This window comes from Tribolium madens, unplaced genomic scaffold (assembly GCF_015345945.1).
Source record: "Tribolium madens isolate multiple individuals breed KSU strain unplaced genomic scaffold, Tmad_KSU_1.1 Scaffold_3;HRSCAF=73;Tcas5.2_LG2, whole genome shotgun sequence".
In the NCBI taxonomy this organism is placed as follows: domain Eukaryota; kingdom Metazoa; phylum Arthropoda; class Insecta; order Coleoptera; family Tenebrionidae; genus Tribolium; species Tribolium madens.
In genome coordinates this window covers 4,641,786-4,667,087 of record NW_025401006.1, presented here as the reverse complement: position 1 = coordinate 4,667,087, position 25,302 = coordinate 4,641,786, and the positions used below count along the sequence as shown (strand labels likewise).

The following is a 25,302-nucleotide window of genomic DNA, read 5'->3' as shown; positions in this document are numbered from 1 at the left end:
GTCATTGACATTTTTTTAAATGGAAATTCTTAATTTATTTCGATTCGATAGATCTTTTAATTGTCGATATGACAACATTAAAATTAAATATTATATAAAGTTTTCAAAAAAAATATCAACAAAAAACAAAATTTTAAATCAATTGAGAATTTTGTATTTTTTAAAAACAAAATTGACCTGTTCGAGCATTTTTGTCAAAACAAAATATTTTCACTTTTAATAAATAAGACAATTCCATAATTTTGCCACTTACTGTATATTAGTATTAATATATTAATATTAAACTCTACTAACAAATTAGAGCCACGAAGTCTCAATATCCATACAGAAAAGAAACAGAAAAAAATTAAGAATGTTTGTTGCATTAATAAAATAAAATCTCGTATTGATTTTCCATTTAATTAATCAAACAAATATACCGATTCAGAGAAAAATAATAAACAAATGCACCAATTAAAAAAGTAATCGTCACACTACAAAGTTTTTGAAATGATAACTAACAATATGTGAGTCATTCACAGTTTGTATATTATTAAGAGAAAACCAGATTATTAAAACAAGTAATTAATAAAGTTGTGAACATATTTATTCCAGAGAAAAATTTAAAGAACATTATTAAAATATTTGTTTTTAACTTTTTTGACTGAAGTTCAAAAATGTTTAATATTATTAAACTAGTAACTATTTTTTGAAGAAGGATAGATTAATACCTAGAAAATAAAGCAAAAAAATAACAGATTTGATAAGTGCGTCACATACAATTTCAGTTGCTGAATTTTTCTCAAAATTGGTTCACTAATTTTTAGGTTAAGTAACCCATATTTCCCTTTTTGCAAACCGATGACACAACCCCCCAAACCCTTATCGAAATTTCTCAACTCTTACCAAACTTTTACACAACCAGGTCAAGCCCACATTTTCCGATTTTCATTTTCCGTTATATAATTTTAAGCAGGCGAAAACCATCCGCTCTTCATTAGACTCATCAACGCGAAAGGAAAAAGTCCACTGACCTCAGACACAACTAGTTCGACGGTAGTCATGTTACCGACAAAACTTCTAATCTTACTGATTCTTCCACTGGTAAGTCTTCTTAAAATCAGCAAACTCGAAAAACATAATAATTTCCAGTTCAACTCTGGCGTGAAAGTCGAAAAGGGTCTCTTCGACTTCCTCTTCAGCCCTTGTAAATGCAGTAAGTAGCACAAATCCTGCAAATGTTGATTTTTAACAGGGGAAAAGGGTGTGGGGTGCCTAACAGGGAGGCACGTTTCACGGGTGGTGAGTATTTAAAAGGACATGAATTTCCGTGGTTGAGTGCAATACAAGTTTTGGGTGAAGGAGATGACGCAGGTTCCACTATTCCAGGGACACTTATCAACAACAAATATGTGCTAACCGGAGCATCACAACTGGACGGGTAATCACCCCCAAACAACCATTCAACTCTCTAATTTTTCTTCAGTATCACTCCTTACCAAATTAAGGTGACTTTAGGCCAGTTTGATAAATGCAACAGCGACATTTCCTCAACTAATGTCAGTGTGGACAAAATAATCCTACATCCGGATTTCAGCAGCGAAAATAAAGCCAACGATATTGCTTTAATCAAACTAAGCACTCCGGTGTTAATCGAACGAAGAGTTTCCCCGATTTGTTTATCCGTTCCTGGTATTAATTAAATATTTGTGTGACATTTTTGACCCCAATTTTAGGTCATAGCTACTTGGGTCAAGTCGCAACAATCGCGGGATGGCCCAAAAGTACAGCAGATGATGCAGAAGAAGGCCAGACGACTTGTCGGCCCAAAAAAATCGGTTTGCCGGTTTTAAACAGTCAAGAGTGTATTGAAACGGCTGCTGATACTGATTCTTATACTAGCGATAAAGGTTGTGTTGGGGTCGTTGGGGCCCCTAGTGTTATCTGTGATGTAAGAATTTGAAATTTTTTTTGGCTTGTTTTCAGTTTTTTTTGTAGGATGATGGGGGAAATGCCGTTATGTATCGCTCGCATCGAGGAGTTTATGAATTGATTGGGATTATGACTGATCAAAATGCCTGCGAGGATGATAGCACAAATACGGCCCTGTATACTAAAGTTAATGACCATTTAGCCTGGATTGTGCAAAATACCAGAGATGCTTGTTACTGTATTAAAACTTAATTTTTTTAATTGTTTTTGGAGTTCTGATAAATAAATAAATTACATTTGTTATTATTGTAAATAATTCTGAAATTCCATAAATAAATGTCTTTGACCTGCTTTTAGAACAATTATTGATTTAAAGAACACATATTTTTGTGGTGCCTACTGAAAAATCCGAGAAAACACGCTGTAAAATTCTTGGCAAATTATCTATTACAAAAGTGCAGTGTTTTCGAGAAAAATCAATAAACGAGCACTTCGGATAAGTTCGGAAAATTTTCGTGATGAGCTCGGAAAGCAACTTTAAAAATTCATTAAAAAAAATCTAGTTAAAAACAATTTTATTGAGTAATTTTTAGATCATAGTTTTTAATTAAAAAAAAAATGTAATAGTAGGTTGCTATAATTAGATTTTTTTTGTAGAAAACAAAAACAAAAAAAATTTCGAAAAATTTTATTCTTGTTAAACAATCACATTTTAATTGTACCTTACTTTGCACTAATTATTTTTTTTGTTAAGTAGTCAGTTTATGAAAAAAAAACTCTTGGTTCCATACTTTTTCTTCACCCTGTATGTCTCTCTCAAGGAGGTAAAAATTTTACTTCCTTCATAGAAATGACAAAATGGTTAGTTTTAAAGTTTTCTTGCTGAATCGTTAAAAAATTATATGTATTACACTGGAGGAAAGCGTCTTTTGCTCACTGGGTGTTTACTGAGAGGAAAATATACACTTTTCTCCCTTGTAATACAAATAACAATTACATTTATAGATATGAGAAAGTTAAAAGATGCAGAGTTGTTGAAGGTGAGCTCGCTTGACGCAGTAAAATTCTTAGAATTTTTTTTATTGTAAAAGCTCAATGTTTCGCAGTTAATTAACTTACTTTTAATCTATTTACGTTATGAATTACAAAATATATAAAATATTAAAGTGTCAGTGTATTTTCCATGAAAATCAATTTTTTACAAACATTGTACTATTTTGATGTTTTAAACCACAAGAACTGCGGTGCTCATTAATTCCATGAATTAATTATGACGCCATGAGATTTCCATTATATAAATTTCAGCAATATTTCAGGTCAATTCCTTTACGTCAAAGATGATTGTATCAAAATTTTCTGGCCTTCGAAAATCAGCAGAAAACCCAGTTAGTGGTTTATATATCAGGCCAAAAATTAAAAAAAAAACAAGTCGAGTGTGTGGTTTGGTAGTTTAACGTTGTTCTGAAACTGATTTGTAAGTAAAAATTAGCGAATTGAAAAATTGAGTTAAAAAATTTAAATCAGTGTTATTCCGTGACACCTGATGCATTCACACTTTCGCTCTTACAAAAGAAACAAATTTCAAATTAGTACGATTTTGGAAACCCAAAAAAAGCCAATTTCAAGTCTTCACACTTCCTATTTTTGTCCAGTTTCTACCAAGCGTTGCCAGTTACGAAAATTAATTCTTAGATGTCACCTAACGAGCTTATTCGACAAATAAAATAATAAACAAAGTGTCGAAATTGGAGCAATCGTCACATCAGTATATATTCGAATTTTTTGACTTATTACAACAGTGGAAAAAAATCTTCTCCGGTTCATCCAAGTGCTGATTGTCGGTTCCACTCAGATTTCCGCCACTAAGCATAAAAAATGAAGTGTCACCCTTTAGGAATTTTTTATTAAGTGACTAATCTGCGTATTGAATGAACACAATGACAGTTTTAATGCGATTTTTGATAAAATTAGAATTGTGAGGTCCCACAAACGATTGTCCTAAAATTGCTTCAACCCACCACCTATAAAAAAAGTACAGTCATTATTAAAAAACTGTCAGTCAAAGACTAAGTTTCGACCATGTTGGATCAATTTCTTTACTGGTAAGCAAATTGCACAACCCCACCAAAATTAGCAATCTGAGAGGGGCTCGATTTTGTTTACTTGATTCCTTCATTCCAAGCCAGCATGAACACAATCTCATTTGATAAAAAAATTTAAGATCATGGGAGCGCTCAAACAAACCGAAGAAGAAAAAACTCTACTACCACAAGACATTGGAACGGATTACACATTCAAGCGAAAAATCGTCTGGTTTAACGCTATTGGATTTTTTATTCTTCATCTTTTGGCCCTTTATGGCGGCTATCGGCTGCTACATTGCCACATCCTAACGCCGATTTTCGGTAAGTCAAAAGTTGATTTTTCCAACATTCTGACTTTTTCTTAGCCCTAGCATTGATGTTCGTCTCTGGCGAAGGGATAACCCTCGGTGCCCACCGCTTGTACTCCCACAAAGCCTTCAAAGCGTCTTTCATGGTCCGATTAGCTGTGATAATTTTGCACACCATCGCCGGTCAGGTGAGCCAATATTTGCTCGCAAATATTGAACAAAATTTCTTGCGACACTACCAAACATTTAGTCGCTTGGATAAACTTTGTGGAACGGTTCCGAACATACCGCAAATAATAACTCTGATGCTTTTTTCGGTATTGTTCTGATGACATGAAAGTTTAACTACGCGAAATAATTTGGACTTTCTATGATTAATTGCAACGGGAAGTGTATATCCATGGGCACCGACTATATGGGTGCATCGGGGCGGATGCACCCATTGAATTTTTTTAATGGGTGTGGGTTTTTTTGCTTAAGGTAAAACAATAATAGTAACAACTTTTAAGAATATTTAGAATTTCGTATTTATTCTAATCTTTTTTTAGTAACGTTGCTTTTTTTAAAATTATTTTTCTCCCCTTTCATCGTTTATGTTATTCTATTTTGTTTTACCATTCTTTGAATTAATTCAAAAACTTCAAAACGACAAAACATTTTACATAAACCTTTTACTATTCCAAAATATTTAGAGAACAAAAACATTTCTTAAATTTTTTGATGTTTTTTGAAATATTGTACCTCAATAAAAAATGGTTGTATTTAGATTTAAAAGATGCATTTTAAAGCTTCAAGTTTATAGTCATAAAAACTTTTATGAAAAAATTTTCTGAGCTACGGTTACTACGTAATCCTAAGAAATAGCTCAAAAAAATATTTTTTTTTTATTTTTTTTTGGCCCACGGACTTGGGGAAATTTTTATTAATTAAAACAATACATAGCTTGTTCATTCAGTTTTAATTTGCTTTTTTGTGTTCTCTTTATGTCGATTTGTCGCTGCGATATTTAACTTTTAGTGAAAAAGGATCTTTTTGACCCCACAGGCAAAAACTGGAATAAATTTTCTGCAAGATAATTTTACAATTTTTTGAAAAAAAATTTACTTGCCTCATTGATTTAAAGAAAAAAGCAAAAGTTGTTGTCGTAAATCTACCGCGTATTCACGAATATTGACGAGGAGACTTAATATGTCATTAGGTTTTTTTTATAGCCTAAAGCACCCCCAATAGCTCTAAACTGTTTTCTCGGTTGATCGTCGATTGATCAAAATTTTCCAAAAGAATTAATTGTTTGTATACATTGTATAATCTTCATCAAAATGAAAAAAGTAATTTTTTTCACCTTTATCTACAATTTTGAATGTTATATTTGAAAAAAATATTCAAAAATAAAAAAAAATTGATATTTTTGAAAATGTAAAAAATCAAAAACCAATACTGGCTAATTTTTGAGACCATTTATTTTGCTTTTGCATACCCTAATTTTACTCATCTCAAATTAATTGCATTAATGAAAAGTTGATACTCCTCAAGCTGTATTCAGTACTAGATTTACGAATATTCATGCGAATTTTTAAAAAAGTATTTTTTTTATTGTTTCCCAATATTTTTTTCAAATTTAACAGTGGTGTATTATTTTCAAAACTCAACAACTTGAAGAATTTTGCAATTTTGAACATGTACTATTTTCTTTACGTTTTTTAGTGCATATGTTCTTCCTAAATATTAAATACAGGAAGAAATCGTTTTTTCGCATAAGTCCTGCAAGTTATACCAATTTTTTTATGCACCCATTGAAAATATGAAAATTTAGAATTGTCTCTACATCTGGGTCCGGGACCACCGCCAGCACCACAAGTACAGCGACACCGACGCCGACCCCCACAACTCCAACCGGGGCTTCTTCTTCTCCCACATCGGCTGGTTGATGAGCAAAAAGCACCCCGCTGTCATCTCCAAGGGCAAAACCATCGACATGAGTGACCTGGAGAACGACTCGCTAGTCATGCTCCAAAAAGAGTAACTCCCAACTCCTCCAACTTCCCACGATAATAATTAATTCAAATTCCAGTCATTACAAATTCTTGTACATCATCTTTGCTATCGGGATACCAATCGCAATCCCGATTTATGGCTGGAAGGAGTCTTTCGTCAACTCGCTTTTTATTAGTTATTTCGCAAGATATATCCTTCAGTTGCACGCGACTTGGCTGATCAACAGTGCTACCCATTTATACGGGACCAAGCCCTACGATAAGTAAGTAACCCCGAAAAAGTGTTTCGTCTCTAGTTTATCAACTTCAGGTTTATGAATCCGGTGGAGAATTATTTTATTTCAATGATAGCTCTTGGGGAAGGCTGGCATAATTATCACCATGCCTTTCCTTCGGATTATAGAGCCGCCGAATATGGTGTTAGGTATTCAATAACCACTTTTATTATTGATGTTCTTGCCTATTTCGGACTGGTTTATGATTTGAGAGAAGCCAACTCAGAACAAGTTAAAATCAGAGCTGTAAAAAAAGGAGATGGAACTCATCCCGTTTTTGGAAAGAAGAAGGAAATGGAAGTTAATATTAGTGATAGACAGGTTACGGCAAATGGGTAGGAAGTAGCTAGTCGTGTATTTTGTACCAAATATTTATAAAGACTATGTATCTTGTGTGTTTATATTGTTAAAACCAAAGCTATACTCAAATAAATGGAATTTGAGGTTTTCGTTTTCCTTACATTGTTAAAGAATTATTTTTCCACACATAAAAAAGTGAAACTTATTAGAATTAAACCATAGGAAAAATAAGTCAAATTTAAAGCTTTTTTCTTTTTTGACTTTTTTTCTTGACTTGAAAAATTACCAATTTTATACTATAATTTTAAATAAATAGAATTTGAGGTTTTAGTTTTCCTTACATTGTTAAAGAATTATTTTTCCACATACTTATTAAGTAAAAAACTTTGTAAAAAAATTAAAACTGAATTACCAGCAAATCTCTGGTTTAAAAAAGTGAGCCTTACTGAAACTAAACCATAAAAAAATAAATCAAATTTAAGGCTTTTTTCTTTAATTATTAAGCTAAAGAAATTTTATATTTTAATTTTGCTAACTAAAAAATATTAAAATACTAAAAATAAATTTCAGACTATATTATTGTCCATGAAATCAAATTATTTTATCTCTACACAAAAAATGTTAAAAATAGGTAACTATTTCAATATACACTGTGTCAATTTTAAAACTTGCAATCAGCAATTTCTCTCAACTGAAAAAGTTATTAATAATCAATCAAAACCGTTTTGGTGGTTCCTAGGGGGAATTAAAATGACATGATAAGTTACACACCTCCACCCACCCTTAAATATAATAAAAAAATAAAAATTTAGCGTCTTCGTTTTTGAATAATTGGAAAAATGGCTTTACCAAATAGGCTGTTGCATTTCATTTTTAAAAAGCGCTTGTTATAGGCTTTCCAACGATGTATCGTAAGTACGGTCGTGCCATTTAAAATTGGCTGTGGCTTGAAGGGTGGGTGGAGGAGCGTCACTTACCATGCCATTTTGATTCCCCCTAAAAACCACCGAAACGGTTTTGAATGATTCTCAATAACTTTTTTAGTTCTAGTGCAAGTTTTAAAATTGACCCCCTGTATGTTGTGTATTGTTTTTTTCATTAAAAAAAAATTTAAATTAATACTTAACATTGAACTTGAAGTTTTCGGTTTGTTAAATAATTATTTTTGCAACCTGTTTATTGAGTGAAAAATATTTGAAAAAAACTTATTTAATAAATTAATAATACGGAAATGTCAGAAAGCATGTAGAGACTGGTCTCTAATCCTCATGAAAATTTAAAAATTCGAAAAAAATACAAAACTAACTTTATCTAACATTACTAAAATTAAACTATAACAAAAAATCACAAGTAATTATTTTTTTCTTAAATTATTAAAAATTGCCTTACACTCATATTTTAATGTAAGAGAATAATTTGACTGGTCTCTGATATTCATAGAAATTCTAATTCCACAAAAATTAAACAAAACCACAACAAAAAATAAATCAAATTTGACTATTTTTTCTAGACTGTTTAAGAATTTGTTCCTTATACTCATATTTCAAAATAAAAAAATAATTTGGTAAAAAAATTAATAACCTGAGACCACTTTCAGTTAAAAAAAACAACGATATTGTTAAAAAGTATTAAATAAGAACAAAACCAAACAGAGAATTATAAACTTGAAATAACTATCAGTCATATAATTGTTAACTAAATAATTTTAAATGCTAAAACTGAAAAAAAACCATTCATTTCATTGTCTGCCAAATTAGTAAAAGAAAAAAATTAAAATTGCTAGATTAGATTATACTTTTCTTCATAAAGTGCTCTTCATTTCTGTGCTTCAGTATATTTATGTTATTTTGACCTCAATCTTTCATTTACAAAATAAATATTTAGAGAAAAAATTAGAAAAAGTTTAAATTTTGACTTAACTAAGAATATTTAAACAAGTAAAAATATGAGGTCAAACCAAACGATCAATTAAGTTTAGAATCTTCAAAGCGTGGGTAAATGGCTGTTAGAAAATTACATTATCGTGATCCCATGCATCGTTTCCCATTTCCGCTGAGGCGTGAATCAGAAAATATAAATGGTTAATCCTGAAATGTAAACTACCACGAAAATAATTACTTTTACACACAAGCTAAAAAAGTACAGAAAATTTGTCCAAGGTTTTAAATTCTTACAATTTTTGCATAATTAGGAACATACCGATTGATAAATTTACAAATAGGTGATTAGTTGTGCCCAACATGATTATCACTGCCTGTCTATTGCTTCTTGTAAAAATATTATCAGTGTTTTCAAAATTAAATGGCGAGGGTACCTACCGAATTTATTTTTTGAAATTTTTAAACGTTGGTGTTGGTTTTAGGCAAAGTTTGTGGCCGAGCTATTGGTACAAATTTACCAGAAGAAAAAATAGTTGCTGGGTACGATGTGGGTTACTACAAATACCCCTGGTACGCTGCTTTGATTGTTTCAAATGTGGTTGCTTGTGGGGGCACTTTGGTGGGTTCAAAAATGATAATTTCAGCCGCGCATTGTTACAAAGAGTATATAACAGGTCACGATGCTAAGTGAGTGTCATATTATCCCCAACTTGACTTAAATTGAGTAAATTTTTAGAAAAACTAAACTGGAGGACGTCTACAATGTCACTCTCGGGATTTACAACCGGTGCGAAAAAGAAAAGACCCAAAAAATATTCCCTGTTGAAAAAGTCCACATTCATGAAAAATACAAAGAGAATATCCCCTACTATGACATTTCTCTACTAATTTTGAAAGAAATTGCGAATTATGAACCAATTTGTCTTCCGAAAAGTGTGGTCAAAACTCGCCCTCGAGAAGGTTCAGTTCCAGGTCTTGGCACTTTGCGTTATCACGGATCCACTCCTTGCACCCTCCACGAAGCCCGACTGCTACTCTACTCTGATTATGAATGCAAAAAAATGATAAATCGGACTGGAAACGACCCAAACAAGTTAATCAGTGCTTTCTGTGCTGGTTATATGCAAGGAGGGATTGACACGTGTCAAGGGGATAGTGGAGGGCCATTTCAAATTATGGATGAGTTTGGAAATTACATTTTATTAGGTATTTGCTATTTTTAACTAAAACAATGTCTAATGTTTGATTAGGAGTGGTTTCTTTTGGTTTTCATTGCGCTAACCCGAATTTATTGGGAGTTTATACCGACGTTTCTCATTACGTAAATTGGATTGAAGGGAAAACAGGAATTAAAGCAACAATGGAAGGCTCAAATTCGACTAGTGACGAAAGTACCGAATCGGTGAAACCGCCACCAAAACCTAACCCAGCCCATGTGGTACATGAAACTTACCCAAAACCGAATAATGTTATCATAATCATCAGAAATCGGAATAAAAGTGACGACAAAATTGAAGATAAAAGACAAGTAGTTCATTTGATAAAAAAGAAGAACCACACAAAAAGCACAAAAAAAACAAAAAAGGTGTAATAAAATGTCGATCAAATAAATGTGTTTTATTTTACTTTAAAAATCGACAATTTTAAAGTTTAGTGCCTATATCGTTTTTACATTTCTAGAGATTCTAGAAACTCAAAAAAGTGCATAAAACGTAATTGGGTCAAATTTAAAAAAAAAATCGAATTTTTTGAGTTTTTGAAGGTAAAAATAGTCAATTTACCTTAAATCGTAAAAACGCTTCAAATATGGTTTTCTGAACGTAAAATTACGCACTGAACATGATGCAACAAGTTAAAATACTCTACGATGCATAGTTTTTGAGATATTGAGTAATAAAGTTAAGCATGATTTTGACCAAAAAATCAAAAATTTTTTATTCTTAAAAAAAACTAGTAAGTACTACATGTAAAATTAACCGGAGAATACGCCCCGGAACCATAATACGAAGCGACTTCCGGTTTACGCCATTAGATAGATAATTTAAAGTAGATTTTAATGGTTTTTTACTTTTTGCTCTAAGTCTTATAGTTTCGTAAAAAAACGTATTTAAAGTTTCACAATTTTTACTTTTTTTATTTTCTAAATTGCGGCAAAACTCTACCTCAATGATATAATATTTAGACGTAGACATATGTAAAACGTTCTGGAAAATCGATTGGCGTTAAGAAAACTGCAACATTTACAATAGTTTTGAAGTTATAGTCGAATTTATATTTTCGATACATTTGACTTTATCAGAAATTTTCTTGATAACTATTTATCGTAGAATACTGATCATTTTGTATATGATAGAAAATCTAATTTTCTTTCTAACGGTAATAAACATAAGAGGTTATCACCAATAAGTCCGGAGTTATTGGCAATGGACCACCCCGGGTACCGAAAATGGCCCAAAATATTGTTAAAAGTCTAAAAATAAAAAACTTTAAAATTGATCGAAATGCACTTCAAAGAGACTAAAAGTGTATAATGGTTTAAGTATTACTTATGTAAAATGTTCCGAGAAGTTGATTGGAGTCGAAAAAACTGCAAAATTAGAAATACTTAGTTTTGAATATATATTTTGGATATTTTTGAATTTATCGGCAATCTTAGTAATGTTATCATAATCATCAAAAATCTGCAAACAACCGTAATTAAATGTTGATCAAATAATTGTATTTTATTTTAATAACACAGGTCCAAAACCTAAATTGCTGCTAATTAACAGTCCATTTTCTGCACAAGTCTTTAAACAATAGTAAATAGTTTTACATTTTATCAAAGTCGCAACTAGTGGGGCGAAAATTAATTAAGAAAACGATCGCCTAAATTGCGAATTGTTAGTTTATATGCGATAACATGTTTGTGCGGTGGGTTTTCATTGTCCTCCTTTACACACAAGCAAATTTCAAATGTGTTCCAAATAGGGTAAGACTTTGATCTCTTGTAACCCCAAATTTACATATTTTCTAGATTAAAATTTGGTCGCCTGTCAAATGCGGTATGTAATTTAAAAAACGTGCCATCGTATGTGTTTTATTTATTTTTAGAGGCGGGGAGACGATTTTTTGCAAAGTTAGGAGGAATTCCAGAATTCCCAACTGAAATTTCCCAACCGTACTTATATCCCTGGTTGGCTGAAATAAAAATATCGAATTTGGGCCGAATCCGCTTCTGTTCGGGGGCTTTAATTAACGACAAATATGTTTTGACTTCGCAGAGTTGTGTTTCAGCGTAAGTAAACGTGTTAGTTGTGAAATTTGATTAAAACCATGAGATTAACAAATTTATTCTAATTTTATACCAACTAAAGAAGACGAAATTTAATGAGAAAATTAACAAAACAGTTTTATGCCTCATTGTTTTTTTTATTACTTATTTCCATTCAATAAATCCAATTATTACAAAATCCGAAATTCTGATTAATCGTTCGTTTTAGGCCAATTCAAGCAAATCAAATAAATGTTCATCTTGGATTCTACAATGGGTATAAACAAGACGTGTCGGAAATTTTCCAACCAAGGGTTTTCCAAAGCGGAGTCAGCGAAATTATCCGACACTTTTATTACGACCCGAATAATATTAAAACGGCCGAAAATAATTTAGCGTTACTCAAATTAAAAAAAGATGTCAAGTATAGCAAAACTATTTATCCGATCCAATTACCGGCACCTGCTGATAAGTGTAAGTTTATTCGTGATTATCAATATATAGGGTGTCAGAACTCGCGCCCCAAAGAAAAATTTCAAGTAAAATAAGATACCAGGAACATGGAAAAAATGTTTAAAAAAATCTGTCAAACAATTTTGACATTTGGCATTTTTTACGTCTATTTAGTGATATCGATGATCTTGTATATATTTTTTTATAATTATTTAGGAAAAGCACAAAAATTTTGCCAATAAAAGCCACAAAAAACATTAAACACAGTTACAATTTAGGATACAGCTTCCTTGTTTCTTCTAATAGCCTGTAGCACAAAAATTATTTTTCCATCATAAATAAATAGTCAAAGTGCAAAAATTAAATTCTCATAACTTCGAAATTTTTATAGATAGCATTTTTTTAAACATTTTTCTATGTTCCTGGTATCTTACCTTACATGGCATTTTACTCTGGGGCGCGAGTTTTGTGCACCCTGTTTAGAAAAAATGTCAATATCTTCCAGTCAATAAACTTGCTAACACTTTTGGAGAAAATGTCGAATGGTCGTTTTTTTCGCTAAATAATAAGAAAATAAAAAATGTTGAGACAAAAATATTGGATTTGGAACAATGTAGACGATTTAATTCAAATTATCAACGAATTGGAACCGGAGTTATTTGTGGTGTTGGTGATAATCGCTCGAAACCGTGTGGGGTGAGGAAAATACCCGATTCGGTTTTGTTTGTATCATTTGTTTCAGGCGGAAATGGGAGGCCTACTCAGTGTTACCAAGCCGAAAAAAATGTATAACGTCACAGTTTTAATAGGTAATCGCTTTGTCGTAAATGTCAAATAAAAAAAAATCTTTTTGAAGGTATAACAGCGTGGGATCCCCCTTGTCAGAGTCACCTACCCCGAGTTTACGTCCGCTTAGACAACAAACTCGACTGGATCAGAGAAAATACCCGCGATGGTGCTTATTGTCGTTACTAAACACTCCCAGATATGAAAAAAATTTATTATATAACTTGAATAAATTAATACAATCAGGAAACTTATCTAACTTGGCTCCAACACAAAACACAACTCTATCCACACCGTATAAATTTAGAAAATTTGATGCGTCTCTATTTATGTACATTTTTTACAAAGAATCCAAATTCAGTAAATCACATTACTCGTGTTTTTCTTACACGACGAGCTAATGGCTTCTTCCAAGTTGCTGTCCAATTTGTGGTAATTGGCAGAATTCGGTCTTCGCCCTCTGTACTGTCTTTTGCCCCTGCGTCCCTCCAAAATCAATGCGAGAATCTGGAAAACAAATTAGTGAAACAAAGTCCGCGGCGACCTTAAAACTACCTTTTGTTTATTGTGATAACACACATAACCGGCGATGAAAATCACACACAGCACCATGAAATACGTGAAGAAATAAGAGTCGTTTTCCATTTCTGAGGAGTAATTCACAGGTTCGGACTCGTCGAGTTTCGATGGTTTTGAGACGCGACCAGCGTTCAAGTTCGATTCTGGAATATCATCCTCTACTGTAAATCACACGAACGTTCGACATTTATTTCCAGGACACTCTATATGTACTGAATTAATTAGCATACTTACGCTGGTCTGGTGGCTGCTCGTCCTCGTCGTCATCATCAGGCATTTTGTCCTCCTGCTGCAAATCCTGCTGATTCGCAGGATTTGCCTCAACCGCGTCAACTTTTTTAGTTTCTGGGGGCGGATTTGGTTTAACCGTTTCAACCTTTTTAGCCTCTTGGGGCGGATTTGGTACAATCGCTTTAACTTTTTTAATATCTATGGAGACAGAATTTTGATTTTCGACTCGAGTTTGGTCAGCTTGGGGGTTTTGAGCTGTTTGAGATAGAACTTTATCTTGTAAGCTTTCAGAATTAGGAGTTTCTGCTTGTTTTGATGATGGATTTTCGTGCTGTGGCTGTGTATCAGCTGGTGCAATATCTTTCTGTGACGTTGTTTTCTGCGTTGTTTTATTTAGGGCTTTATCTTCGCTTATTCCAGGATCTACAGCAGAGTTTGCAGGAGCAGGATTAGGTAGTGAGTTTCCAGACTGAAGTTTATCTTGTGTAATTTGACTTTGTTGAACAATATTGTCTGTCTTACTAGGGTCTTCAGGAGGCTTATTCACATCCAAATGCGCAAAATAATATGAAATTTTACACACTGAGTGAGGCAATTCAAGTTCATCGGTGCAAATTGTTTCACAATTATTCCGATTTGCAAAAATGGTGCTTAAATTCTTATGTGGCATACTTTTTATATATTCACACATAGTATCAAGATCATATTCCAGTTCACGAGACACAGTTGTGTTGACAATTTGAGTCTGAGTACAATATTTAGTAAATGCTTGATAATATAGCAAACAACGTATTTTAGCTGCATTAGCTTCTGTCAATTTACTTATTTCACTAATATTCTTCCAGTCTTTGCAAATTTTAAATAATGGCTGCGTCTTAAATGAGAGAATTGAGGAGACACTCGGACATTTTTCTTGAATGGCATCATACATTGACTTTTCTACAGGTGCACCTGTGACGGAGTAGAGCCCCAAAAATAAATAAATAGCGTGTATTTTGTTCATTTTTCTAGACTTATAACCCCTAAAAATTCGATTTTGTTTTTTGAGAACTAACAAAAAAGTAACATCCTTACCCAACTACAAACACTACAATAAGACTAAATTCAAGTTTTTGCACTCATTCACAATGTAATCGCGTTAAAACCACAAAAAACTCAAGTTTTTACTATTTTATGTTTGACATTGATACTTTAAGTGCCAAACGAAGCCAGCAAAAAACCCCAACTCGCTGCCTAGTGGTTTTTATGCAAAAACGGCGCCTTAAAATAGTGTGTTTGACTCAATTTCCTCAAACTTACTCAATCTATGATCATGTCAAGGTAAGATTTCGCTATTTACTTATTTTTCTAACAATTTGTAACCTCGATTATTTGGATTTACACTACCAACCAGAGGTCATGAAAATCCTAGTCAAACGCGCGAAATATAAAAAGTAGGGTGGTTGAATAAAACTCGTTGAATAAATAATAGATTTATTAGTGTGAAACTACTCTTTACCGCTAGTACACAAAATACGACAATTAAAGCTGCATTGTGATCAGTCATGGTGTCGCGAGACGCCGTTGGTGATGGGTCTCGCTTGAACAAAAGCTTGTGCGATTGAACTCTTCGCCGCTTGTCCAGCTTCAGTCTTTGGAATTACATTAGGCACAAGAAAAATCGCCACGAGGGCCCCCAAATGAAGACACCAATACATGTGCCTGAAACCATGGATTAATCCCCACAACAAACCCTTATTATTTCCACTCACATATACAACCGTATGCAAGGCCAAAACTCCAGTAACACAAACGTGAACACCATGTAAGCCATCAGTATTCGTGTCGTCACAAACGTCACTCCATCGTAAAAGAACTTCGTTTCGGCGTTTGCCAGGAAATAGTTCCTCACTCTTTTGCGCATCTGTTAAAAAGAAATGAGAGAAATTCGGGCGGAAAGACAACTTACCACACGCGAAGCGTACGTGAATACGGCCCCGTTGGCGAACGTGAGGTAGTACCCGGGGTAGAAGCCGTGCCACAGAGCGGACAAGGAGTAGGTCAAAATCATCGAATATTTACTCACACGCTCATACACAATCATACGCAACCAACGATTCGTGCCCAAGTTCCACGCTTCTATACTCTCACGTAAATTCGTAGCAAACTGCAAATAAAACACGAGACTTATGTTAGGGCTTTAATCAAGGACAGAGTTTTTTCTCTTCTAAATACTGATTGACGTAATCATCATCTTTGTATGTTTCACGCACGCACTTGTCAATATCGAAATTTTGGGCAAAGTACTTCTTAGTCAATGCGTGTTTATTGAAAACATTGCTTAGGAAATGTTCGTCGTAAACATCCCCGAGTTTGTCGATTTTCAAATGCGCTTTTGCTTCTTCTGCTGTCAAGAGGATGCAATTCCAGGGCGACCAGTCTTTAGTTTTGTCCCATCGACACAGCCTCAACTGGTAGATGTTATCACACTCTGATAAGGCCGAATGGCCGTGCCAGATATGCGTCACAAGGTAGTAAATATCTTTATCCTGGATGATGAACGCAATCGATGATAGTGCGTGTAAAAGTCGCTCGGTTTTGCGAATTTGTCTCAAAATAAATCGGTAAGGGGAAATATCAATCCAGGGCTCCTTCGAGCGATCGATGAACCGACAAGTGGCACAAATTTTCGCCGCGTTTGTCTTCACGCCAACATTGTAACATTCAATAGGTTTGAGCTTCTTACAACTGTGACAATAAAACAAATTTTCTTTCATTGATTTCTCGGCGAGACGATTATAACGATTTGTAACACCTTCGTTACACTCACTTTGTTGGAAATGATGTAACAACAAAGCTTCAATTCTTTTTTGCAAAGTCTCGATATGCCGTCTCTCGAAACCCCGAGCTAACAATTCGCACGCACGATCGATTAATTCGATCATTTCATTAGAAATGACGCAATTGTGACTCTCTAAGCCTCGTCTTAGTTCCAGAAAAACCAACATCCGGTTTGACCCGTCGAGACTTGGGTCACAAATTGCTTCGTATAACTCACGAAAAGTGCGGCCTTTTTGCGTTTCAAGAGTGTCAACGACCACTGGAATGTTCTTGTAACTCGATTTGAAAGTCCAGGGGTCACCTATTGTCTTAAAAAAATCAATTTCCTTCTGAATTTTCCGGTCGTTTTTCAACTTGAGTCTCAACTCATCGATACAACGCAAAATTTCAATTTCCTTCTCCAATAAGAGATAGAATTCGGCGATCCTAGCCGGCCCACAATGCATTTCAACGATTCTTTTAATCTCGGCTTTCTTCCACCGTTCTGTCATCGCGTATAACATGGAGAAATCAGCAGCGGTTCGGGGAAACACCCGACTGATCAAGTCGCGTTTCTTCCTCTCCAAATTCTCCTTCCGCTCCAACTCCTCCCGTTCCAACATCAACCTAATTCTCTTATGATACTCCTCACTGTACTCCTTCAATCTTTTCCTAGTCAACCACGACCGGAAATACCTCTGAATCACCCGGACTTTTCCCTCAACATCCAACCTCTTTTCCCTCTCCTCTGCCGTTTCGTACGGGCCCGGAGTCAGAATCCGGTCGCCCACCGACGGAATCCATAGTTTTTCCGCCGCCATTTGCGTGGCGTGTCCGTAGGGCATGTCGAGTTTCCGGTTCCGCATAAAATAGGTCTGGGTGTCTCTGTGATTTTTCATTTCGGGCGGGATTTTGGGCTTGGGTGGGCCGGTCTGGGTGTACCCATGGTGGTACTCGAGACCAGAATGCTTGTCGAAATAGCCGCCCAAAAACGGTTTGATTATAGCCCGATTTTCCACTTCGACAACGACGTCTTTGATGCCTTCTTCGGATGTCTGGACGCGGACTGTTATCACATCGGGGATTGTGTAGTCTCGGAAAGCTTCATCGATGGTTAGTTTATCGTCGGAAACTAGTTTCAATTCGAGAACTCCGAAGGGTTCAGCCCCCAACTCATTTAAAATTTTCTCATCGTTTAGTTCTTTTTCGTCGAGGAGGAGTTTTAGGTTGTTGGCTGGAGTGTTGAAAACTTCGGTTAGGAGAGTTTTCAAGTCGCCGATTGCTGTGTCCTCGTGGTAGGATTGCGTGAAAACTTTGTTTTCGTCGTAAACAAATTTAAGAGTGATGTTTCTCTGATTTGCTCCATTGTCCGAAAAAGATTCAGAAATGTCAGTAGTACCACCATCTGAAGCACTACTTGAAGTTGCCGAACCGAAAAAGACACCTGCCATCTTTCAAACCGTTTTTAAGACTGACATTACTGTAGCCGAGTGATGGAAATATTGATCGGTGGATAAATCACGGCTTGGCACCGAATCGATTCAAGAAATTGGGTGACAAGTGCGTGCTAGAAACGGGCTTTTCTCAGTGAAAATATTATTTTTTACTCTGTTAATTAAATATTTGGCTAAAATGTTGAATTTCAGATCGATTTAGTTTATTTCTGAACCAGAAACTCATCAATTTTCGATTTTGACTAAACAAGTCAAAAAATCGTCTTTTTGGCCAGTGTGGCATCTTTTTGAGCAATAAATTGACTCAAATCTATATATTTTAATGAAATGAGTCGTTTTTAGCTCATCACAACATTGTTTACGATCAATTTATCATATTATGAGCCAGAAAACCTATTAAATATCAAGGTTTTTTTTCTCAAATAGATAAGTGCAAAAGTCGTCGGAACCGAGAAATTTTGGTGAAACAAGTACGAAAATTTTTGATTATCTATTGTAACAATTTAGTACATTTTATACCTAGAATTTAGAATAGAATTTTTTATACCTAGAATTCACTTAAATCGACGAATTTTTCCTAAATTTATCAAGAAATCGTAGTTTTAGGTGTAAAATACAGAATTATCGACCTATTTACCACATTTTTGAGCAAAAATCATTTCAAATCCCGAGATTTTGATGTACAGAAATCGTAGATTGTCTAATACCGCTATTTTAGCCAATTCCGAACAATTTAGCACATTTTAGAGCCTAGAATTCATTTAAATCGACGAATTTCTCGAAAAATTTATGAAAAAAATCGTCGTTTCAGGTGTAAAATACAATATTTCCGACCGATTTATCACCTTTCGAGCAAAAATCAACTCAAATACACAGATTTTAATGCAAACATAGGAAAATCCTGGTTTTAAGTCATAATAACGTTATTTCAGCCATTGATGAGCGATTTAGCACATTTTTACGTCTGACAATCATGAAATTCAATTATACATCAATGATATTTTCAAAATTTCCTGAAACAAGTTAAGAAAGTGTCGTTTTAGGTCTACGACATTACACATTTCAGCCATTTCCGAGCGGTTTAATACTTTTTTGAAGCAGAAACTCACTCACATTGCCAAATTTTACCTCCAAAAGTCGATGTTTTTATTATTATAAGTACAAATAAATAAAATTCTTTTACTTTTTTAAATAAGCAAAGTGAAATAATTTATATTTCTTCCCAAGAGGGAATAAAGTGACGCTTTATTCCCTCGTTTTTGACGAATAATCTGCTCGGGAATTCCCTCAAGAATAAAATAAATGAAATACGAATTTTTTACTCTTATAAAATAATAAACTGAAATTGAATGAATTGAATCTTTTGAGTGTTTTTTAACATAAACAAACTCTTTGATACAAATTTTTACTTTTAAAATTGCAGCGGAATGGAATGAATTGTTTCATTCAAATCAATATTTTCTTATGTTATTATTAATTTAGTTTGTTGGGAGAACAATTTCGTATGCATTTTTAAAATAAACATTGTTAAATATAGAATGTAATGCCAAAGGCGACCAAAGGTAGCCGAGGGCATTTTCATTCGGGGGATTAAAATAGTTGTTTATTCCCTTGATACATAAATACCTATTTTCGATTTTTTTTTTATATACAGCGTGATCAAGAATCATTGTTTACAAGTGTAGCACAACTATAGTAACTTTCAGTTGTTGCCAGATTGACATCATTCAACACCAAATACAGTACTGTTGAAAGGTCATTTGAACAAAATGGTATCTTTATGGAATACTATAGAATCGTTCACTTACCTCAAATTTAAATATATCGACATTCGAGAACTTGTCCCATTTGGGGGAGCCACTTTCGTCCACCCCGTTGTACCCTATCCCCGCATTATTGCATACGGCATCCGCCAACGTCCAGGCGAAATAATACTTAAACCTAACTAAAGTTGTACAAATATACAGGTACATAATTTTTTGCGTGATGCTCGTATTTTCCACAAAATCGTTCTCTTTGACACGACTTATCGGAAACATTGGCAAAAATTTGACAAAAATTGCGGCGCATGTCGTTGCTAAAGCCACTTTCTTACACACAGCCCACGTGGGTGACGGTTCTATAACAATAGGGGCATTCCCTGTTGTGGCATCTGTCAAAACCTGCAATTTTTTCGTAATCACTCTGTATGTTTTTTTGGGATTGGGAATTTACCGGTGATTTTAAATTACTGCCGTCGATAAAATCCATGTAGTCTTTGTACAACATGGCGGGGCCGGCCATTAAAGAAGGAAAATGCAATACAAAACTGAAATATTCTAAAGGATTGGGGATTTTTGTAACGGCGTAGAATCTTTGGCTTTTTGAAAGCTTCTCCTGATGTTGGGTCAAGCCATCGTGGATGTTAAATGCAAGACTTGTGACTTTTTGCGTGATCACCATTAGAGGTCCTGGAAGGAAGGGAAAAATTACGGGCCGCCCTTTGTATGTCGCTGCTCAATTTTGCCGCTTCACACAAATTTGGAACAGAATAAAAGTTGCATTTTTGTGCTAATTTACTCATTTTGCAACGAGTTCTTCAAACTAGTGTGATAATGACATGCAGGGTTATAATTACTAAGAAGAACGTAATAGTGTAAAAACAAGTAGTAGGGGTTTGGTTTCGGACAGCCGGCAAATTATTTCTGGAGCTTTCTTTATAGCCAATTTCGCCATTTTATGTGTTGCCATTTAATTATGTCATAATTTTATGTTAGCACTCAAGATTAATGAAATATGTATATAGCTGAAGGATCTAATTAAGTGCAAACCTACAAATGTGTCAAACTTTACTAACAAATATATCTCACCAAAAAACACTAAATTCCCGAAATCTGTATAAAAATATGAAATGTTGTCACCATTTATACTTATAATATATTGAAATATGTATACAGGGTGCGCTAGAACTCACGTCCCAGAGAAAAATGTAAGGTAAGATACCAGGAACATGGAAAAAATGTTTTTTTTATCTATGTATAAAAATTTCAAAGTTATGAGAGTTTAAATTTTGCACTTTGCAAAAAATAAATGTCAAATTTTTTTGACAGAGAATTTTTTAAACATTCCTGGTATCTTACCTTACTTAAAATTTTTCTCTGGGACGAGAGTTCTGACACACCCTGTATAAATAAAATATTTAATTACTTACCAGTGATGTCCAGATTATAGGACCCATAATCGTATATCTGCCGATGCAAGTGTATAACAGACAAATAAAGTAATGCAACTGCTAGAACCATTCTGAAACGTCGTGAGAAATGAAATAAAAACGGAAAAATGTGGCAAAAACGGAAATTACCTTTGCATGATTTCTGGACTTTGCGTTCGGATAACAATATAGCATGCTGCCGGAAGGGCCGCTAAGTGTATTGCCTGTCTTCTCGTGGATAATCAATATTAAATAAAATCTAAATTTCTAACTACTACTTACGTTCCGAAGCAAAAATAGCCGATGATGATGGCAACGACAAGTCCAAAAGCGTGTCTTATAGCAGCACTTGTTTTCGAAGGGTGAAGAACATTGCGAAAAAGGGAAGCCAAGAAAAGTGCCCCAACTTGACTGATAACAAAATTTACCTAAAATTAATCCATGGATAATATCACAAATACGATAATGGCCGGGTCATTGAAATAAATAAATTGAGTGGTGTGATCGTGGCTATTATTTCGAATTGGATCATTGTTATCTATTTCGAGTGACGAGCATAGCATTAATTTTATAATTAAATGCGGTCAAAATGGTTATCTTTTGTGTTCAATGCAATGATTAAAAGTTAATTACTGCTGTTTTGTTTATCGCAAATTTCGTGTGAATTTTTCTCCGTTTTATTGTGTTAGTGGTGTAAAGCATGCACGCCAATTTAATGGTGCTAATGTAAACACTACAAAAATAGAAACTTGCTAAACACCACTTCTAAATTTTATTACCTACAATCTGAAATAAGTAAAGTGGAATTTTCTACTGCAAAAAATGTTAATTACTGAATGTTATCAACAATGGACCTTGATGTCAAGCATGCGTTTCAAAGAGAAAGTTGTCATAAAGAACGCGTAATTTTTAGACGGAACAATTGGAAGAAATTACAATGCACATCCGTTTATGCTTATGATAATATGTCCTGGTTTTAATTAACAATTGTAATTTATCTCTCCAAGACTCCAAGGTTGGCAACGGTCAAGGTGTCAAAAAACAAACCAATAAAGCTTTAATAGGGAAAACATGGCTTATCGTTAAACTAGATTTTTGTTAAATTGTTTTTAATGCTAAATTGGTTCCAAATAAGGATATTATTAGCGTTTATGCATCATTGGCTGCTTTATAGTTGATAAGCGGTACCTGTTACGGAAAGTTGGTTCAATAAAATAATATTTAACGAATTATTCCGGGAAAAAAATTAATTTCAGAAAAAAAACATAAGCGTGACTTGAAAACTACAAATTACCTTGACTAGAATTAATAGTTTTTTAATGACATTTCGTTTGAAACAAATGTCTAAACTGTAACAAATTGTTCTTTTCATCAATATTTGAAGATCATCAAAACTACGCATTATTCATTCATATCATTACATATTTCTCTTTACTTTGAAATTTTATTCGTAATTTTTACGATAAGAATATGGAAAAAGTGCGTAAGTGATATGAGTTATCACGACTACGTAAATAAATAAATCAGGTGAATTTTTATTTATGAAACTCTTATACATACCGGGTGCGTTAGAACTCGCCCCCAGAGAAAAATTTCAAGTAAGATAAGATATTAGGAACATTCTAATAGCCTGTATCAAAAAAAACTTGGAAAATTAATTTTCCAATAGAAATATTCAAAGTGCAAAATTTGAACTCTCATAGCTTCGAAATTTTAATAGATAGAAATTTTTTAACCTTTTTCCCATGTTCCTGGTATCTTACCTTACATGGCATTTTTCTATGGGGCGCGAGTTTTGGCGCACCTGTGTATACAAATTCCGAAAATGAAAATACCAAGAAAATTATTGCAATTATTGGTCCAGTAATAGTTATTTATGTATCAAGACACTAAAGTCTTATTTTTCATTACGAATGAGTATTTAGCTGCCAAAGCGATAGCCGTGGCAAATGAAACACATGACTTTCAATAATATTTCTCAAAAAAATGCCTCGTTTCAATAATACCATGCCGTCCATAAACCGCAAAATAACTATCCACTATACATATAAAACCACGAAACAAGAAAAAGTGTTTGTAATTACAAACCAATACTTATAAACAGACACACGTTGACAACAAATTCCCTGACTGGAATTATTAGAATTTTAATATAACATTTCGTTTGAATCAATTTACTAATGCGTGCGACCAACTGTGACAAAAATAATTCTTTTTTTCTTCAATATGGGAAAATCAACAAAACTAAGCATTATTCATGTCATTATTTCTCTTTACTTTTACTTTTATTGGTAATTTTTACAATAAGAAAATGGTAATTAAAGGCGTAGGTGATATGACTTATCACTACTACGCAAAAGCAGGTGTTTGTTTTTTATTTTAGGAAGCTTGTAAGGGATGTTTTTCAAAATTTGACGCCTTAATTGGCGGTGACTAGGAATTTGTTGTAAACGGATCATAATTTTTTATTCGCCCGACGAGGTGTTGAATTCAGATTAATAACTTTCAATTCAATGGTTCGTTCAGAACTAAACTTTCATGGCTCTCTTTGACGCCAACTTAAAAAAACACCCATTACAAATTTCGAAACTGAAAATATTAAATAAATTAATTGTAATTCTTTAATTTTAATTAATTTTTGACACTGTTGCCTATCAATTGACCTTAAGAATATTAATTTTAATGAGTTTTTTTACCTACACAATGAAATAAAAGAATTAAAAATAAATAATTCAAATTTGGCGAATTTCATGTAAATTCGGTAAATTCTTAACAGAATGATGCAATGTATCGTAATTTATCCAAAAATAATGATTAATTGTTAAAAAATTGTGTCATCATTAGAACGCGTCGTGTGTCATTTGCACCACATTTGCCAATCACGAATTAATCAAAAAATTTCCTCCTAAAAAAGCAATCATGTCTAAATTTAATTACGCGATGACTAAATTCACTGTAATTCTTGCTATTAACGTGTCGGAAACCGGTGTTTGAATCAATCAACCCTCCCACTTGTTGATTGTCAACCCCAACCCTTAAAATAGAAAATGGTAAAAAATAAAAATGCCAGGCCTAACTAAAAAATCAAATTTGGCACAGACTTGGGGCGTAACCTATCCGCGAACCAATAAAAAATCAGCATCCTTATGAAAGCACTGCTAAAAATAACACCATGCTTGTAGACCAAATGAACCAGTCACATTTATGTCAATTTTTTTGACAAAAAAGTTAAATTTCAAAATACTAACCTTGTCTACCGAAATGCCCAAATATTCTGAAAGTCCTGAAAATAACCGGCTTCCGGCGTAATAATCGCTAACTGTTTGTGCCATTTTCAGGGTCTTTACACGTCCAACAATTTCACTCAACTATCATTTGTTAAAGAAAAAATTAAATGCTACAGTTTGTTTACCAATTATTACAAGTAGGCTGTGCACACCAATGCGGTGCGATTGTTTCATGCAGTCACGCCACGATGCTCGATTGTCAATTGGCGAGGTCGACGGGTGCCGAGATTTGCCGAAGAGGAGGGGTCAAAGGACCTAAAGGGCTTTGCCAAAGTCACGTGTCACATCATAGCCAATCAGAAACATTTTCATTTTTAGACTTGCTTGCTTTAATACAATTTTTCCAACTTTTTTAATTACCATTCAAGCGTACGATTTTTTTTTATCTAAATTTAAATATTTGGCAATGGCTTAAAGGTCACGATTGGCAAAAAAGTTTCATTCCTTGCGGAAATTGATCACAGGTCATATCGTGGGTCAGAATGATAAAGAAGCGTCATGCTCATTATCATTTAACA

General features: G+C 33.8%; 7 protein-coding genes across 9 annotated transcripts in view; 4 read left to right on the top strand and 3 right to left on the bottom strand.

The window, feature by feature from the left end:
• The window catches only part of LOC123007613 (transmembrane protease serine 9-like), a gene marked incomplete at its 3' end in the record, with an annotated part of 12,546 nt that extends 2,239 nt beyond the window's left edge, over positions 1-10,307 (top strand). The window contains exons 9-24 of the mRNA XM_044402998.1: positions 807-904; positions 956-1,083; positions 1,132-1,195; positions 1,243-1,420; positions 1,466-1,671; positions 1,716-1,930; positions 1,978-2,157; positions 4,133-4,316; positions 4,361-4,491; positions 6,117-6,322; positions 6,375-6,560; positions 6,608-6,882; positions 9,102-9,182; positions 9,235-9,439; positions 9,489-9,958; positions 10,003-10,307. Coding sequence (XP_044258933.1) covers positions 807-904; positions 956-1,083; positions 1,132-1,195; positions 1,243-1,420; positions 1,466-1,671; positions 1,716-1,930; positions 1,978-2,157; positions 4,133-4,316; positions 4,361-4,491; positions 6,117-6,322; positions 6,375-6,560; positions 6,608-6,882; positions 9,102-9,182; positions 9,235-9,439; positions 9,489-9,958; positions 10,003-10,307 — 3,112 coding nt within the window. The remainder of the gene's footprint in view (positions 1-806; positions 905-955; positions 1,084-1,131; positions 1,196-1,242; positions 1,421-1,465; positions 1,672-1,715; positions 1,931-1,977; positions 2,158-4,132; positions 4,317-4,360; positions 4,492-6,116; positions 6,323-6,374; positions 6,561-6,607; positions 6,883-9,101; positions 9,183-9,234; positions 9,440-9,488; positions 9,959-10,002) is intronic.
• On the top strand, positions 3,811-7,032 carry LOC123007887 (acyl-CoA Delta-9 desaturase-like). Its single transcript, XM_044403381.1, has 6 exons — positions 3,811-4,013; positions 4,133-4,316; positions 4,361-4,491; positions 6,117-6,322; positions 6,375-6,560; positions 6,608-7,032. Exons 2-6 carry the CDS (start codon positions 4,136-4,138, stop codon positions 6,909-6,911), a joined length of 1,008 nt encoding a protein of 335 aa, XP_044259316.1. The 5' UTR covers positions 3,811-4,013; positions 4,133-4,135; the 3' UTR covers positions 6,912-7,032.
• A 1,345-nt stretch (positions 10,308-11,652) lies between the features above and the next one.
• On the top strand, positions 11,653-13,476 carry LOC123007334 (melanization protease 1-like). Its single transcript, XM_044402573.1, has 7 exons — positions 11,653-11,723; positions 11,769-11,796; positions 11,846-12,029; positions 12,235-12,479; positions 12,964-13,154; positions 13,201-13,267; positions 13,315-13,476. Exons 1-7 carry the CDS (start codon positions 11,655-11,657, stop codon positions 13,431-13,433), a joined length of 903 nt encoding a protein of 300 aa, XP_044258508.1. The 5' UTR covers positions 11,653-11,654; the 3' UTR covers positions 13,434-13,476.
• On the bottom strand, positions 13,443-15,329 carry LOC123007333 (trans-Golgi network integral membrane protein TGN38-like). Of its 2 annotated transcripts, none has more exons than XM_044402571.1 (4): positions 15,129-15,329; positions 14,058-15,076; positions 13,800-13,966; positions 13,443-13,751 (listed from the first exon to the last, which is right to left on the bottom strand). In XM_044402571.1, the coding sequence occupies exons 2-4, from the start codon at positions 15,055-15,057 to the stop codon at positions 13,602-13,604; spliced, it is 1,317 nt and encodes a 438-aa protein (XP_044258506.1). In that variant the 5' UTR covers positions 15,058-15,076; positions 15,129-15,329; the 3' UTR covers positions 13,443-13,601. The 2 variants fall into 2 exon arrangements, with proteins under 2 accessions (XP_044258506.1, XP_044258505.1); XM_044402570.1 differs by having other exon boundaries at positions 13,800-13,984; positions 15,129-15,316.
• The window catches only part of LOC123007336, a 28,208-nt gene continuing 18,163 nt past the window's right edge, over positions 15,258-25,302 (top strand). The window contains exon 1 of the mRNA XM_044402575.1: positions 15,258-15,374. Coding sequence (XP_044258510.1) covers positions 15,361-15,374 — 14 coding nt within the window. The 5' untranslated portion in view covers positions 15,258-15,360. The remainder of the gene's footprint in view (positions 15,375-25,302) is intronic.
• LOC123007332 (lysophospholipid acyltransferase 1) lies at positions 15,511-24,970 on the bottom strand. Of its 2 annotated transcripts, none has more exons than XM_044402568.1 (9): positions 24,746-24,970; positions 21,780-21,925; positions 21,648-21,725; positions 21,498-21,589; positions 20,522-20,757; positions 20,116-20,469; positions 16,003-16,200; positions 15,806-15,957; positions 15,511-15,755 (listed from the first exon to the last, which is right to left on the bottom strand). In XM_044402568.1, exons 1-9 carry the CDS (start codon positions 24,827-24,829, stop codon positions 15,593-15,595), a joined length of 1,503 nt encoding a protein of 500 aa, XP_044258503.1. In that variant the 5' UTR covers positions 24,830-24,970; the 3' UTR covers positions 15,511-15,592. The 2 variants fall into 2 exon arrangements, with proteins under 2 accessions (XP_044258503.1, XP_044258504.1); XM_044402569.1 differs by having other exon boundaries at positions 21,780-21,908; positions 24,746-24,885.
• On the bottom strand, positions 16,208-20,109 carry LOC123007329 (IQ and ubiquitin-like domain-containing protein). The gene has a single exon (XM_044402566.1). It carries the CDS (start codon positions 18,302-18,304, stop codon positions 16,238-16,240), a length of 2,067 nt encoding a protein of 688 aa, XP_044258501.1. The 5' UTR covers positions 18,305-20,109; the 3' UTR covers positions 16,208-16,237.